The sequence below is a fragment of the Grampus griseus genome (assembly GCF_964374135.1).
Source record: "Grampus griseus genome assembly, chromosome: 11".
Classification (NCBI taxonomy): Eukaryota; Metazoa; Chordata; class Mammalia; order Artiodactyla; family Delphinidae; genus Grampus; species Grampus griseus.
The window spans coordinates 96,900,427-96,917,692 of NC_139005.1; the positions used below are offsets into that span (position 1 = coordinate 96,900,427).

At 60.0% G+C, this 17,266-nt stretch overlaps 1 protein-coding gene across 3 annotated transcripts in view; it reads right to left on the reverse strand.

Moving 5' to 3' along the window:
- Nucleotides 1–17,266, reverse strand: part of SCUBE1 (signal peptide, CUB domain and EGF like domain containing 1) — a gene marked incomplete at its 5' end in the record, with an annotated part of 125,981 nt that overhangs the window by 42,546 nt on the left and 66,169 nt on the right. Inside the window, 3 exons of one of the 3 annotated variants that reach the window (XM_082667048.1) lie at nt 6,118–6,207; nt 8,831–8,947; nt 13,518–13,643. The exons of 1 other annotated variant lie outside the window; for it this stretch is intronic. In XM_082667048.1, coding sequence (XP_082523174.1) covers nt 6,118–6,207; nt 8,831–8,947; nt 13,518–13,643 — 333 coding nt within the window. The remainder of the gene's footprint in view (nt 1–6,117; nt 6,208–8,830; nt 8,948–13,517; nt 13,644–17,266) is intronic. One more of the 3 variants, XM_082667049.1, reaches the window with a different exon arrangement.

Genomic DNA, 17,266 nt, shown 5'->3' on the forward strand with positions numbered 1-17,266 from the left:
GCCACGCTCCCCGGCAAGGCCCTTACACAGTGGTCCCGGTCTCCCCGGCTGCCCAGTCTCTACATGCTGGCCCCCCGACCTCTGGATCACCCTGCAGCCCGTCATGAGCAGTGTCCACAGGCTTGAGTCCCTCACCGAGCCCCACAGTGAGGTCCATCTTCCTCATGGGGTCCCTCTGGAAAGTGGAGAGTCAGGCCGACAGAAGTGGCTTCCCCGGCCACCCGGCCAGCCTGCCGCGTGCCCGCGCCCTGCTCCCATCCACTCTGCCTCTGGGTCCCCGCCTCTCCACGTCTGCCCAGAAGCCCCTGCTCCACCTGGGTCGCGTCCGCTTCTGAGCAACACCTGCAGGGGGCGCTCTAACCCATGGTGCTGGACAAAGCCACCCCAGAGCGCCTGGGCCTCTGAGTGGAGCTGGGCCCTGGGGTGCAGGCTGGTGGCCGCTGGGATGGTGACAGTGCGTGTGGAGGTCCTGGGCGGAGGAGGTGGCTGGGGGCAGGTGGTCGTGGAGGCCAGGACTGCAGCCCGACGAGCAGGGGCCTCCCAAGCCTGAGCGTGAGGGCAAGTAGGAAAGGAGGCCTCGCCAGGCCCCACCTGGCCCCCAGCCCCGCCCTCCGCCTGAGGCCACTTCTCAGTCCTCGAGGGGCTGGCCTGGCCTTGGAGCACGCGGCCCGGTGACTGTGAGTTCCCCTCGGCCCTGTGCTGACTGCAGCCCGGCCGCGAGGAGGTAACAGGCCAGTGGGTCCACGCCAGCCCTCGGGGCTCCACCTGCCGGGGAACTCGGTCCTGTGCAGGGCCGCTCGCTGTGGGGTCGGTCTCTGTCCGGAGAACTGTCTCCTGCAGACACCAGGGGGCTTGGGATTTCAGGGCAAGGCCTTGTCACAGGCCTGCCCGGTGAGGGCTGTTTTCACACTAGTGCTCGGAGAGCAGAATCTCCCGGACCTGAGGACGGTGCCCTGTGGTCTGCGGCGAGAGCTGCAGGGGAGAGGTGAGCTGACCCCGGGGGGAGGTTTCTTTGTACGCTCTGGGGGGATCTCGAATGGCCCAGAGGACACAGAGGTTTTACACTGGAGCAGGCGGCAGAGCAGGGCCCCGGCAGCAAACCTCACCCCTGGCCTCTGCCTCTCGCCTTTTCTGACAGGTAAGTGGACGGGGGCTGCGGGCAGCCTCTCCCGTGAGGCCATCCTCAGCCTCTCCCCTGGCCTCTGCCTCTCGCCTTTTCTGACAGTTAAGTGGACGTGCGCTGAGGGCAGCCTCTCCCGCGAGGCCATCCTCAGGAGCGCGGGCACAGCATCACAAACCCGTTCCACAGGAGGTGCAGGAGGCTTGGTGGGCAGAAGCAGCCTGAGAAAGGTCACCTGGCCGGTGACCTTTCCTTGGTGCTACGCCGCCCCTCCAGCGGTGTGTGAGCGGGGAGGTTTGGGTGTTAGACCCTCCTCCCCGGAACACCCACCAACAGCTGCCAGCACTCTCCGAGCTCTTAGCGCCAGCCCTGGGCAAAGTGCGGGGAGACAGGCCCGTCACCAGCCCCCCTGCCCTGGAGGGAGTGCGCTGCGCTGTGGGGGGAGGGCAGGATGGTGTGGGGCTGGGCCAGCCACTCACCTCCCTGGGCCTCAGTTTCCTCATCCGAAATGCTGAATGGCATCCTTGCAGGTCCTGGGAACACTGAATATGTCTAGGCACACAAGCACTTAGCCCCAAGCCTGCTCAACAGACGGGAAGCCTCGTTCCAGGTTCCTGAGGGCTGCCCCGGGGACACGGGACAGGGGGAAGGACAGGCGAGATGACAGCCTGGGGCTGAGGAAGACAGGGCCCAGCCCCCGTGCACAAACCTCCCTGCTTCCAGGTGCGGCCTTCAGCCCTGGTGTATGCCCCCCACGCCCCCCCCCCCCACCCGTGACTTCTTGGGGCCAGGGCCGGGAGCAGGGCAGAGCGAAGCTGGCCCTCGGGGTCTGCATCTGCCCTTTCTTTTCACAGTTCCAGTCTGTGAGCTGGGCGGGCCTCCTGGAAGGGTCCAGATTCTGGGCACCTGGCTGGCCTCTGAGAGGTGCTTATTCACCCTTCTCGTTCTCCAGGTCCCCCTTCTGACTGCGTCAGCCCACCTACGACCTGACCAAGGTCAGGCAGGCCCTGGGCTTCCCGCCTCACTGCCTGGGCCTCGCCATCGCCATCTCGAGGCTGTATTCCTTGCTGGCAGTAAAATGCTAACGGCCAGGGGAAGAATGGGATGTGACCGAGCACCTGGCGCCTGCCACACACACGGCCAGGTGCCGCATGCCAAGGCTCTCGCCAGCCTGCTTCAGAGGAGGGACCACAGCCCTCTTTCTGCAAAAGAGAAAGCCGAGGCTGAGAGACGTGAGTGCGGCGATGGGGGCGCAGAGCCCAGATCTGGCTCCAGAGCCTGGGCCAGGAGCACAAACCAGAAAGAGGAGTCACGGTTGGCGCCACTCCCATCAAGTGTCCCTGCTCTGAGGACAAACACACAGCTCTTCAAAGAAAGATACAGCCCGGCTGAGCAACCCCAAAGCGCCCCAACTTCCTTGGGACAGACCAGGAAATCCCGCCATGGAAAGCCCTGAGCTCCGGCGACGCGTCGGTCAATAGTCAGCGGCCGCCACCTGGCCTGCCCTTGGCTGGAGCCAGCTAGAGACGCCCACATGGAGGCAAGCGTGGGCTTGAGGGGCAGGCCCTACCCAGGTGGGTGGGACGGGAACCAGTGGGCAGGGGTACCGAGGCGCTTGGTCATTGTCATCTGTTTCTATACTCTGGGGCTCCTCTGAAAACTGTACGGAGAAAAAAAGAGGTGGCTTGGCCTCTTTGGGGTGCTTTCCATTCGTGGCTCTGGTGGACAATCAGTATTACCACTCCAGGGCCCCCCTGAGTGTGGCTGGGCAGGGGAGCCACGCTGACCAGCAAAAACATCAGGAAGTGGGCATGGGGAGGGGCGACCAGGCAGCCAGGGACACTGAGGTATATCCCTGACGGGACTGGGGACCCACGTGGACCGAATCCTCAATGAAAGAGTTAAAGCAGGACAGAGGAGAGGGGGCCGGCGGACGGGGTGGGGCGGCTGGGGAACACGGTCTCGTAGGTGAGTCAGGCCCGGAAGGAGTGCGGAGGGCTCAGGTGTGTCCCAGCCCAGGCTTCCCGGTAGGTGCGCTCTGAGCCCACTGCCCACACAGCTGCAGGGACCCCTTCCACCTGCAGTCCCACCTCACAGAAGCCGCCCTCAGGGTCTCGGGGAGGGCGTGCTCACACCCACCACTCCCGGGACCCTGCCCTCGCCCCACTCTCATTTCTGGGGGCTGGGAAAGTGGCAGTCAGAAGCGTGCTGTGTGTCAGCTGCCTGTGGAGGTGAAGCCTCCCACGGCTTTCACACTTGATGAGATGAGCCTACAGACCGGCTAGAATCAGAATCAAATTTCGTCTGAGGCCCAGATGGAGGCGAAAGCTCTAAGGCCTCAGGCTCGACAGGAAGCCAAGGACTTCCGGCTGGCTGCTCTGCGCCTTCTCAGGACAGGGGCTGGACTGCTCCCTCTAGCCACACTTGGTCCCCAGAGTGCCAGGGCCCAGGTGCCAGGATGCCTGGTTCTGCCCAACTCACAGGGGGGCTGTGGGTGAGTCCCATCCTCTCCGAGCCTCGGTCCGCCCACCTGGGGCCAGCCAGTGCCCTGCCTCCCCTACTTTTCTCTGACAAGCCCCGCCTGGCACCCTCCCTCTCCCCCAAGTTCGACCCCCCGACACAGCTAAGTCACCAGGTCCCACCTCCTTCCACCAGCCCATGGTGCGTGTGTGAGAGAGAGAGACTGAGGACGTGTGTGTGACTAGACTGAGGACAGGAGCTCAGAGCCTCAGCCGGGGACCCCAGCTGACCAGAGACCAGCCGCACGTGGGACCCGTTCAGTGACGGGGTGAAGTCTGACCACCCCGGTTCTTGCTGAACACGAGCTCCGTGCCTGGGCTCAGCCCTGTTGGCAGGGAGGCTGTGGCTGGAGGGGAAGGGGCCTTCCCCGGGCCGCGAGGTTCACCCGCCCTCTCCCTCCAGCTGGCCTTCCTGCTGAGCCTGACCTGGAGAACTGCCCCGTGTCGTCACCCACCTTGCCTCAGATCTACCCTTCCCATTGCCAGGCTCATCCAGGCTCCAGGCCCCGCCCTTTCTCTCCTCGCCAGACACCTGCCTGCGTGAAGAGTGAGCAGTGAGGCCCTACGCATCCCTGGGCACCTCCTCCAGGAAGCCTTCGTTCCTGCTCCGAGGCAACCAGCTTTTCCTGAGGTCCTGCTCTGCGCAAGGCCCTGCACTGTGTCCCCAGGGGCCATCAGAGCACCAGAAGCTCGTAGGTTCCCATCACCCGCTGCCAGCCACCTCTTCAGAAAGTCCTTAGTACTGACTCAGCCTTTTGTGCAGGGCAGTGGACACACCTGATTGCTGGAGCCTCTAAGCCCACCCCTTCGTGGTTTCCAGGCCAAGCCCGATGGCCCAAGTCAACGAGACAGCCTCGTACAGAGAACTTGCAGAGAGCGGGCTTCTAGCCTGAGCCTGTCCCTGTGTAACCAGAGTGAGTCCTCTGGCCTCTCTGGCCTGTAGCGCTCTCGTCTGAGAACAGGGCTACATCTGTCCTGCCCAGCACGGACCGGGGGTTCACAGAGCTGTCGGCCAGCCCACGGCTTCCTCACTGGGGGAGACCTCAAGCCTACTCCCTGGCACTCAAGGCCACATCCCTCCCTCAGCCCCACTCAGACTCCTCCCCAGATGCCTGGGCTCCTTTGAGGTCCCTACGAGGACCACAACACTGACTGACCTCTCTGGGACCTTTAGGCTCTGACCTCCACGGTCCTGTGACGCCGACACTTAAGATGGCCCACGTGGCCATGACCTCTGGGTTAAGCTCAGCTGTGCAGGGTAACTTACGTGTGACCTTGGGCAAGCCAGGGCACCCCAGTGAGCCTCAGTTTCCTCCTCCGAGATGTGAGAAATGCACCACCTGACCTCACAGCTCCCAAGGCTGGTGTGACCTAACAGGAGTGCCACAAAGAAGGTCGTGACAATCCCAGGTGGCCCGATAGCTGTGCTCCAGAGGCCTGACGGCTAGTGCCACCCAGGGGCCAGCGACCCCAGAACTGGCACTGGCTGAGGGGCAGAGGAACGAGTGAATGTGGAGACAGATGGCTCTTCTGTTCTGCAGACCGAGCTCAGGTGCAGAGCAGTTCTTTTCTCCGTTTTCCTCACCCTGCCCGGGATCAGCTACACCAGCAGGCCTCCAGCCGCCCGGAGCGGCCCCAGGTGTTTCTGGGCAAGCTTCCCTAGAGTCTGCATCCAGCCCAGGGCAGGGCTCAGAGCGCAGCTGACATCACATGGACCCCCGAGGGGGGCGGGGGCCCGAGGGGGGCGGGCTGGGGAAAAGTGGGCTTGGGCTGGGGTCATTCATGGACTGGGGAGCTTTGGGGCCAGAAGGGGCTGCCAGGTGACCCTGATCGGTCCTCCCCTCTCTGGGTAGCAGATTTCCCAACTATAAAGCAAGCAGGGTGGACTGGACACCCCGAGACCCTGCTGCCCCGCATTTAGATGTAGTTTTTTTCCCCCTGCACGTGGCTCCTCTCTGGCGAGGAGACAGATAAGGACGTGCTGCCTGAACCCCTGTTCTACACTAACACCCACTTTGCTTCTGCGTCTCAGCGTTGCTTTGCTGACCCTGGAACCCTAACTGCACATGTGGGCATTACTGCGAGTAGAGGGGGTTTACAGAGCACATGTCCTTACACGCAGAAGCCACGAGACACTGCCTCTGGATTCTTTGCTACAAACACACAGAGAAATACATGTATTCGATGAAGGGTAAAAACCTTAAAAAGGAAAAAGTGAGTTCACATCTGGAGCAGAGCCCCTCACACTCACCCACGGCACGCACGATCACACACACGTGGGCACACCGCACAGATAAACAGTCCCCACACACGCTCACCCCACACGCCAGCACAGCTCTCACAGCCTGACATACAAGTATGCATATAGACACCCCACACGCCAGCACACACCACACACACACACACACACACACACACACACACACACACACGAACAAAGGTGCAAGTACAACAAAGGAAGTGGAAGAAAAGTGTTACCCATGAGTAGCCGCCGTTTCCCCCGCTTGTCCACATCAGCTACTGACGTGGCATTGCACTGAGAGCGCTCAATTGCAGCCTCATCCTTTTCTAAAACACAAGTAAGGGACAAACACGGAGCCGGTGGTTAATGAGAGCCCACTTCCCGCGGCCCAAGACAGTCAGCCTCTTGGCGTGGCGCATGCCGGGCCAGCGCGGCGTCCTCGCCAAGGGGCTAATCCCAGGAACCTCCAGATGGCGTGTTCAGGGCAGAGCGAAGAGGCGGCAGAGCGGGGGAGGGGGGCAGAAGAGGGATATGACCACAAGAGGACACGGTGGGGGGGACACAGGGCTCATCTGCAAACAAACACAGGAGGAGGCTGAGGTCAGAACAGACAGGACCCGCGTGCGGAGGGCTGGGGAGGTGGACAGCACCCCCGCGGAGCTCGCGAAGACCCAGGCAGCTACAGACACCCCGGCTCAGGCTGAAGACGCAGGCACAGGACAAGGCCCAGGACAAGGGGGGACAGGACCCGCGAGGTCCGGTGATGGATACGCCTGGACAGCAGACGCCCTGTCTCAAGGGCGTGAAAATGCGTCCAGCACTCATGCAGAATTAAGAACAAAACATACAGAGGGACAAACACGCGTACACTCAACAGGGGATCCAACCGAACAGACACAGAGAAGCCAGGGGGTCGATTTGGGCAGCGCTGGTTGCCTGCTTGTCTATGGAGGACTGGAGCGAGACACTCAAGTGCTCAACGAGAGGCTGCAAAGAGGGGCGGCCGTTTTAGGAGCGTGCACAGAGAGACAGCGGCCAGGCGGCCGGGAGCTGCCGGCGTGGTCCCCATAGAGGAGCACGTGAGCTTAGCTGGCTCGCGTTTCTTTGCTCAGTGGGAGATGTGTGGGGACATTTGCTCCCGGGGGAGCCCTGGGAGCAGTGAGCAAAGGCAGATGAAAGGTTCTCTGGGCCAGCAGGGAGTAACGGCCCAGCGCCCAGGAGCTGGGTCTGGGAAAGGATTTCTAAGGAGAGGGGAGGGGAAGGGGCAGGGTGAGGGAAGCTATGTTAGACAGCAGATCCAAGCAGGGACCTTCACGTGCAGCAGACACTAAAGGATAAAAAAATAAGAGAGGATGAGCCAGGTGCACAAAGACAAGGAGTGTTAGACGAGGCTGGGCGTGTGTCTGGCCGGCAGCTGTCTGCGCTGCTCCAGGGGCTGGAGGAGGCAGCTCCACTGCAGACGCAAACGCTGTGGGAGACCCCAGCAGACGAGACAGGAAGGGGGCCGGCGGGCCGGGAGAGCCCCCGGGGCCAGTGGAGACAGGGAGAGAGGTGGGAGAGGGAGTTCTAGATGGGATCAGGCTGCAATAGAGACACTGGTCTGAGACCGGGTTCTGCTTTGATTTTTTTTTTTTTTTTTTTTTTTTTTTGGTTCTTTGGTTTGGTTTGGCTTTTGGCTCTGAAAATCATTAACGAACGTCAGTTATCAGACAAGACAGGCAATCAGGGACCATCACCAGAAAAGCAGGAGGAATGAGATAAAATGAAACCCAAAATGGCTGTCTGAGAGGAGAGACCACACAGAGGAAGGGAGAACCACGCAGGCAGCACCTGGGACGACAGCCCGGGACTGGGACGCGACCGCTGCTGCCCGGCCCGGCCCCTCCGCCCGACTCCCCCGGGGCACAAGGGAGCAGAGCCACGGGGGACAGAAGGTGACAGCGGACTCCGGGCTTCATGGCTTTGCTTGCTTGCCAACCCTTTTCTGTTACTTGAAAGTCCCTCAAGAAATATCTTCTGAGTCGATAATAAAAAAACAGGGCATTTTTACAAAAAATGAATATGATAACTGACTTGCGAGGGGGTGCTGAACTTTGCCAGTGTTGTAGAGAAAGAGGAGGGTGAACTCTGGGCACCAACTTTGAAATTCCTCTTTTTCTCAGTTAAAAAGTAGGCTGTTAGTTTTGAGTGGGGAAAGAACTTACTAGTGATTATAAGTTGAGATAATCACAAATACTCCAGCTTCCCCTTGCAACTAAGGACCAGGAGGACGGAGGTGACAGAGACTGAAACTGACACTCTTGCAAGGTGAGGTGACACCCGAGGGGTGTCAGGAGGGGGCACCCGAGAAGAAGGGGCTCTAGGTGGGAGAGGAGGTCCGGCGAGAGGCCCCGTAGCTCGGGAGTGGAGAGCAGTTAAAGACACCCAGACCTGACCCGGGATTCACACCGGCCCTCTCCCCTGCTGTTCTAGACAACCAAGACTGAAAGCAGTTTTCTGAGAAAAGCTCTTGGTTTTCCAGATGCTGTGGGCAGCTCACACCGCCAAGGAGGTGGTGATGCAGGATGGCCGAGTCTCCGGTGTGTCTCCACGTTAGGGGAGGAAACCCCTGTGCTTCAGGAACAGAAGCTGCCCTCCAGAGGCGCACACACCACCCTCCTCCCCACAGATCACCTGCCTGGAACCACCTGCACGCGGAGGACGAGGCCCCTCAGAAAACCCGCAGTGACACAAAGCAGAGGCGCTTGGTCTGTGTGGATGGGCGACCCTGGGAAGTGTGCACAGAAAGCTCCCCTTGGGGTCGCCCGCCAGCCCCATCAGTATCGTGGGCGCTCCCTTTATTTTTCCCCCTAAGCTTCCTTCTTGGAAACCAGGATGCAGTGGGGTGTGGCCACTTTCGGGGGGCAGGGTGGCGCAGAGCGCTGCTGCTTGGCCGAAGCGCTTACTCACCGATGCATGTCCGGCCGTCTGAGTGCAGGGCGTACTTCTGGTGGCAGCCGCACACAGGGCCTGTGTCCGTGTCCTCACAGCTGTGCTGGCAGCCTCCGTTTCCATAGTTACAGGTTACTAGTTAGGCCCAAAGTGTACACACGTGTATGTGAACAGAATGACAACAAAAACGATTAGTTTATCGCCGTTGGTTGTTTCTTTAAGGGATGGGGGAGGAAAGTGGGGACATGAGACAGTCAGCGCAGAGGCACACATTTCCCTGGACATCAGCCCCTCTGGGGTCTTGGGTGGAATCGCTCCCTCCCTAGAGGCGAACTGGGGTGGGACAGAGAATGGACTTTGGGTCGTCTGGGCTTCGAACAGAGCTGGCACACAGCTGACGCACTCAGATGGTGTTAGTTGAAGAAAGGGATAAGCTAGACGATTTTTCCTTCCTAGGTTGCAAAAGACACTTTACAATAGCCTGTCCCGATGGGGCAAATGTCTGTGAATACCAGACATACTCTTCAAGGCGGTGGGAGGGGGCAGGCCCATGGGAGGGGTGGCGCTCATTTCCTTCGCTCTCGTAGACCTTTCTTTCTTTTGCTTATGTCCTGGGGCACGTGGAAGGATGTCCCCATGGATGCCTATTCCCTCCAAGTCCCAGCAGCCACCTCAATCTCTATCCACTCTAAGCCCTAATCCTCCCAAGGAAATGTCCAAACAGACAGAACATATGCAAATTAACGTCATCTCAGATGCAGGTTTGAAAATGACCTTTTATTTAAACGTGTTACACAGTGCGCAGGGCCTACGGCCTGGAGGAGCTGCTGCCCTTCAGACCAGGATCTTAAAATGTTTCACAGCATCAGCAACCCAGGCGCTGAAAAGGGGGCTGAACAAGCAGGAGCCCGTGTAAGCAGGGAAAAGGAGAAATTCAAGTTGATTGGAAAGAATACACATTGTTCTCTCTTCCCAGGGTGAGGGATGTCGCGAAAGGAGATCCAAGGTCTCCACGGCAGGGCTTCCGGCTGCCCCTGCTTTACTCCGCTGTAAGATGACAGGGCGCCCGTCATCTGTGTGCAAACGGTACACCGGGGCCTTGAGGACAGGGTGTCTTCCTGGAGACCTTACCCATTTGTCCAGAATTCTATCTACACTCTGAATTTATCTGAAAACCCTAATGATGATCAGGTATGCAGAAGTGAGTCTCAGACCAACCACAGTCAGAGGGGCAGAAAACTCCCAACTGGCACAGCCTGAATGATGTTGTAACAGGTGACCCGTGAGCAGGGCTGGGGCCAGAGGGAGGTCACGTGGTGGCAACTCCCCGGTGAAGGATTCCAGGTGTTTCAGAGCTGAGTTCTGCAGCTGCGTTTCCCGGGTACTCCTCCTTCCACCCAGAGAACAGCACGGAGGCTCTGGGGTTTCCAGCCTGAGCGACGCTGGCCCTGCTGACCTGGCCACACGCAGTCTCCCTGCCAGGTGAGGAGGGCGCGAGGAGAATGGGTCCTACTCACTGTCCCAGACGCTGTCCTCAGCGACCAGCGGCTGGCGGGCTGCCTCTTCCACAGGGAGCTCATGACCATCCGAAGGAGGGACCCAGCTTCCGGGGCGACATTTCAAGGACATGCAGAACTGCTTCAGGAAACAGCTGGGGCTTTGCCACCAAGCCCTCTGGCCCCTCTGTGTGGGAGTGTCTCTTCTCCCAGCATTTCTGGGTGCCCAGCAGCCTCGAGTCAGGGTCTCTCATCTCTCTGCACAGGAGGAGCCTCAGGGAAGCCAAGGTCCCAGGGGGCTGCCGCTGAGCACGGATCTCAGGTGAGGGGAGAGCCCCACCTTGGGCTGAACATCACGTGCCTTTCTGGACTGAGAAAAGCCCCATTCAGGGTGGGCAGGGGTGGACAGTGAGGGGACAGTTCTTTCCAGGCTCTGGGCTCCAGGAGACGGACGGCACCCTGCAAGTGGCTCTACGGAGGACACGGGCCTGTCTGAGGCAACCGGAGCGAGGGCCACTTTCTCGCTCCCTCTCTGCAGGCCCGCGTGCATCTCCCAGACCACACGGGCCGAGCTGTGAGCACGTAGAGAGCCTATAGCACGTACACGGAAGTAAATACTGGAGGCCTGAGCTCCGGAAAGACCCAGAGAAGGATGGAGAAAACCTCCTCTGGCCCTGGAGTGAGTCCTGGGCTCTGGAGGGAGGAAAGTTTGGGCAGAGTCCCCCGTGGTCCCACTCGTTCACAGCGGCTGCCTAGGCCAGGCCTCAGCCCCCGACCCAACTCCAGATCTAGAATTTCCTGGGCCTCAAGTGAGCTCAAGGGCTAGAGGGAAGTCTCAGAGCTAACTTTACGCTAATCCACATTAACCACACAGAAGAAACCAAAGCTGACGGGGTGGACAGCCAGGGGTGCCGTCCCTCGGCAGGAGGGCCGCAGGGCAGTCACCCACTCCTGGGCCCCAGGGTGGGTACTGGACTCTCCACACACCTTGGCAACACCCAGCCGCTGAGCAGAGAGGGTGGGACTCTATCTGCTTGACCAAAAGTTTGGGGCACGGGCTTAGCTCTTCTCTGTCCGGGTGGGGCGGGGGAGTCTTGGCCGTGCACAGAGCTCTCCTTATCCCTGACCTCTCAGACCAGGCTGGTCCCTCAGGAGATGCTCTCTGAGCAAACCGTCCCCTTGTAGCACTTGTAGCACTCGCCCCACACGGAATCATAGGATTAGGCAGCCTGTGAGTCAGTCCCAGCCACTTCCTGGGACCCGCGGCTCTCTCTCGGGCACCTAGCTCAGGGCTTGGCCAGGGCAGGCGTCAGCCAGGCTTGCGGACTGAAGGAATGCGCTTTCCTCCTGGCCGAGCCTGTCAACAAGCCTGCCCACGCCACATATGCTGGTCCCTGGCCTGTGTCCTGAGGAAGCTCAGATTACCCCACGGGGAGGACTGGGAAGCTGGAGTTATTCCTTCTCTGTTCTGAAGGTTGCCAGGTGGCAGGAGGTTTCTCTGTAGCTAAAGGGATCCATCTGCTGTAGAGGATAGGAGGGCCTGGGTCAGAGCCGGGCACTTCCCCGTCAACAGCGTCCCTGATTGGTCCTCCCCTTGGCGACAGTGTACCTATTGATCACTGCGATCCCGCAGGAATGACTAGAAGAGGAAGGCTGGTCCACATCGGGGACCAACCTGGGCAGGAGGAAGTGTCTTCACCTTGGGAAACGGACGAATCAGGCGTGGGGGCTGGAGCACGAGCTCCCTTGGTGACAGGGACTACGTCTGAGGCGTGTGGGTCCCCGAGATCTCGATGACTGAGGAGAGTGGAGGAGAACTGGAAGAGTCACGATGACTAAGGACGACGGGCTGGCAAAGGCCAGCTGTCTTCTCCACAGAATGAAGAATGGAAAGAAAGCCCATTTTCTTTAGGAGAGCTGGTCAGCGTCTGTGTCCTGGTTCAGTGGCCAGCCTGGGAGTTGGACTCAGACTCCTTCATACCATTTTTCTGCAGCACAAGGTGGGCCTGGTATGAAGTGCTTGTCTCTGGCCAGAGACGGGCAGCAGTCACACCAGCCACCCTCCACTCTTTTCAGACACACAGCAAACATCACATCAATCTGGGCGTCCTGGCTGCCCGGCGAGCAGAGGCCACGTCCTGCCACTCCCCACGCAGTGCCGGGAGGATGCACTGCGTTCGAAGCTTTGAGGACTCAGTGTGTTCAGCCACCGTCTCACTTCGTTTGCTGGCTCCCATTCCTACTGGGAAGTGCCGAGTGACCACATTAAGAGGCTGGATTACGCCTGCGTCCTGCAGGCTGACCTCCAAGCTGGTCCTGAAACGGCACCTTTGACCAGAGGCCTCATTCAATCCAGATTCCCCAGGGTATCATCGTCTATAGTGGGCCTTTCAGGGCTAGGCTATGAGCTCTGGTCTTTGATCCTGGAAACAAGCTCAGTGCAGTCTGTGCTGGGACCCCCCCCCCAGAACCAAGCTCCTTGCCTTCTTTTTTTTAAAAAAGTAAATTTATTTATTTATATTTTGGCTGCATTGGGTTTTCGTTGCTGAGCGCGGGCTTCTTCTAGTTGCGGTGAGCGGGGTCTACTCTTCGTTGCGGTGCGTGGGCTTCTCATTGCAGTGGCCTCTCCTGTTGCAGAGCACGGGCTCTAGAGCACAGGCTCAGTAGTTGTGGTGTGCGGGCTTAGCTGCTCTGTGGCATGTGGGATCTTCCCCGACCAGGGCTCGAACCCGTGTCCCCTGCTTTGGCAGGCGGATTCTCAACCACTGCGCCACCAGGGAAGTCCCCTCCTTGCCTTCTTTATACCATTCTGTTACCAAGGGCTGCCCTGGCCCACTGCGAACCCACAGTCCCTCCGTTCCTGCTGGAGAGCTCGAGCACAGGGCCAATGGGTCTCTCGGGTCGGGGGCGGGGGGGAAGGAGGAGGTTACGATGAGCACTGGCAGGGTTGTCACGCAGGGCCCTGCATAAGATCCAGCCCAGGTCTGGGGCTGTGTCAGTGGTACTATGCCAGGGAAACCCCGAGCCTGGGGCTTACGGCCCTTGTCTCATGCCTCCCAGGCCCCTTCGGGGGGGGGCCCTGCCCTTCTCTCCCCCCAGGGGACTGAGTGCCCTTCTCAGGCAACGTCCAGCAGACTGGACAGACCCCCCACAAAGCAGCGGCAGGAGACGCGTGGGAATGTCTGACCCCTTTGCCTCCATCTACCTACGTGTGCAGTCCTTCTGGTTGTGGGCAAGGTCAAAGCCAGGCCTGCAGTCACAAGCCACCCCACCTTTGGGCGTCTCCCGGCAGATGTGGGCACAGCCATGGTCTTTGTTCATGCAGTTCATACCCTCTGGGAAGAGACAGACAAGAGAGGGGTTGGGGACCAGGGAGAGAGAAAATTTCAGGCTTAGAAGAGATAACCGGCGAAATGTCACAAACAAACGTAGTGTTCTTGGGCTGCCGTTGGCACGTGCATGGCATGCACACGGAGGGTGCACCTAGTCATCCAGATGGCGATCCCCTGGGGTAAACTGAGGACACGGTGCCCAGGTCTAGAGCCAGGCCTTGCTCGGAGGCCGGAAATGAGCTTGCAGGACCCACGGAGGAAACGCTCCTGGCCTGGGTCAGATTACAGGGCATGGGCTGCAGGATGCTTCCCAGGTCAGGGGTTTAGATGGTTTCCCCACGAAAGCAGACGTGGGTGGCATTTAAAACGATGGCGGTGCGCAGCACTTTTCAGTTTGTACGGGGATGCCACAAGCCCCCGTGGGGCAGGTGGAGACTTGCATGTCAGGCTGGGCACACAGAGGAGTGCTGACGGGTCAGGGTGCCGACACGCCCCGGCTGGCCTCCAGCTGCAGTGCTCCCCGGATCCATGGAACCCCCAGCCTCAGTGCAGAGCCCTGCAGGCCCGGAGCCCCGAGCAGGCGTCCCTCCGCCCTCCGTGCTTATTCCGGGTCCAGGCCACACACGGCACTGTGCTCCTAATGGCAGCCTGAGAGTCCTGCTGGTCGGCAGATGTTCCTCTTTAAAGCAAATATGTGTGCAAACCTCAGGCACCTTTTCCTTCGAGGCCTCAACTTAAAAGGGCAGTTCGCAATGGACTCGCCTGCTGGCTGGGAAACTTCAGAAATGGGAGGCTGTGGCAGCGACTCAGGCTGGGCCACGCCACTGCCTGCCCCGGCACCCCCACGCCCTAGCTGCAGCGGGCTTTTTTATCTGGAGCCTGTCCACGTTGGCCCTGCCCGGCAGGCCCTTGCAGCTCGTCCTCTGGCCGACGCGGAAGCCCTGTCCCTCCCAAGGCCAGCCAGGTTCCCTGTCCTCTCCCCTCCCAGAGGCCTCGCTGAGTGCAGAGCTGGGCTGCCCACGGGCTTCGAGGGCAGGAACTATGGCCCATCCACCTCCGGAGGCCTGGCGTCTACACACCACCCAGTCAGCGCCCGCCAAGCATCTCGCCAAAACGCACTCTGAGGGCCCTGGTGTGATCACGGAGAAGAAGGGTTCCCTGGGGTGGGCCGTTTGGCCCCTCTCCTGAGTCGCCCACAGTTTTGGGGAAATCCCCTCCACCCCAGAAGACTTGATCCCCCTCCCTGTCTGCCTGCAGCGGCTCGGAACCCCCTTCAGTTGACCCCGGTTGATGTTTATCTTCCTGGTGATTTGTGAGGAGTTTCCAGAATTTATGAGGTCAGGGGTCAAGTGAGAGGTTAGAGGTCACAAGTCCATCAAGAGGCTAAGTGCAGATGAAAGGAAGGGCTGCTGTCCGCCCACACGGCCCTGAGACCTCCTCCCCCAGGTGACTCACTGGCCTCCTGTTCGAGGTGAGGACTAACTAGCTCAATCTTGACCTCGGCCACTTGAAGCATGGGCAGGGGGCAACTGAGAACTGACAGATGTTTGAAAACACAAGCACCCTGCTCAGCTCGAGCGCTTCTGGACGCTCCTGACGTGGTGGTCGTGAGAGCATTGCCATCATATTTAAAATGACCCTAGCAACCACCCCAAAGAAGGCCACAACGGCCTAGCTAGGGGCCGGGGGTACGGCTTCCTCTGTGCGGGTGACCCAGCCCCTTGCCCAGCCGTGGACGTGGGAACTGCGTGACCTTCCCCTCCACTCTGGGGCGGCACTGGCTTCCGCGGGCCACGAGCAGCTCGGCTTCATGGCTGGCAGGACCACAGATGGTCAGGGCTGGACGGCTCCTTGCCATCCATCTTCCAAATGGGGAAAACGGGGCCTCGAGGCAGGGGTGGCTGTCCCAGATCATACGGCAGCCCTGGAACCCAGGCCGCTGGGCTCCCAGCCGTGGCTCTCCTGGTCTGGGGGTCACTGAGCGACCCTTGTGGGACTCAGATGACGGACAGGCAGCATGCATTTGCTGGGGGGTGAACAGAACTAGGAACCCGGCACAGAGCTGGGCTAACAAATGGTACCTGTTACTATTTGTTGCCCTCAGAATTAAGAGCCTATGAAAATTCAAGGCAAATTCAGACTGTGAAGCTCTCCGGGCAGCCCCTCAACGAAGCGCAGAACCCCTCGCTCCTCTCTGACCTTCACCCGGCTGCCGCTGAGCACGAGGGCGGAGCCTCAGCTCACCTGCAGAACCATCACGAAGCCTCGTCTCTCCTGCTGGTGTCACCTCTCTAGCCTTTCCACACAGCGTGGCGTTCCTCGAGCGGCCGTGCTTTACGGTAGCTGGGGTCCCGACCTCTCACCTGCTTGTCCTCTGAGTCCCCGCTCTCCCTCTGCAGCCACCACCGGCCTTCCCACTGGGCTGGACGTATAGCAGAGCGGCCTCGGGCAGGCCTGGCCCACGCCCTCTGCAGCTGCTCCGTGAAAGGTGACGGGCTCTTACGAGCAAGGTCACTCTGGCGGCGTCCTAAGCAAGGGGAGCGCTAAAAGGCTGGCCTGTGAGACCCACGCCTCAGGGCAGCTGAGTGGCTCCCCTTGGCGGCTAACCGATGCCTTCCTTCACTCTCTGGGCGCGGCTCAAGCTCTGTCCCGCACACCGCGGGTCCTGGCTTTGTCTCTTCCTTCCAGCTGGCGCAACGCTAAGGGCCGGCTCTGCGCTTCTCCCGTGCCTGTCTACCTGCGGCCGCCCTGCCCACCAGCCAGTGAGCTCCGAGAGGCCGTGTCTTGTCCCTGCTGTGTCCCGCGCCCAGAACCCTGGCTGCACACGGCAGATGCTCAGGAGATCTTACTGGGGAGCGGATGCAAAGGCGCCAGAGGGAGAGTCCAGCCCCCAGGCCGGCAGGCCAGCCTGGCCACGTGCTCACACCATCAAAATACTCCGAGGAAGGCTGAGCCTCGTGCAGGAGGGGCCGGGGCCAGGGCTCCCCTGCTCGTACCTGAGCCTCTGGTCAGATACCTTCTTCCCTTTTCTCAGCTGACAAATGGGTTGTCAGACCGTGTACCTCCGAGGGTTGCCGTGAGGCTCAAATGAGAAGACCGTGCAATGTGTGTGGCACAGAGCGGGTTCTTAAGGAAGGAGGGCTGTTCCTAGAGCTTTTCTACACTGCTGCTGCTTCATCCTGCCTTGTGTAAAATGCGTGTAGCTGCTAAGTTGCGCTCTCCTGCCAACCGTGGGTAATTTGAGGGGAGGCCTGACCTTTACTCTTTTCTGTATCCCAAGTACCCAGCACGGGGCCTGCCCCGAGCTAGGGGTCAGCAAACAGTAACTGAAAGAAAGCAAAGAAGAATGGGGGCGAGAAAGAGAGAGAAGGGAGGAAGAAGAGAGAAGGAGGGAGGGAGAGGAGAGAGAAATGAAGCCCTTCTTACCTCAGAGCAGATTAAACCCATTGCCTATTATTTAGGGGACAAGGTGAGAAGCATAGAGCATTTGGAAAGCACTATTGTGGCATTCTCTGCTGTGTGTTCTGTGAAACACAGCATCCCAGGTCGCCTGAGGTAGGGAATTCACAACGCACGTTAAAGGCTCTGAGAAGTCCTGCAGGCACTCGTGGATAGCCCCCTCCCCC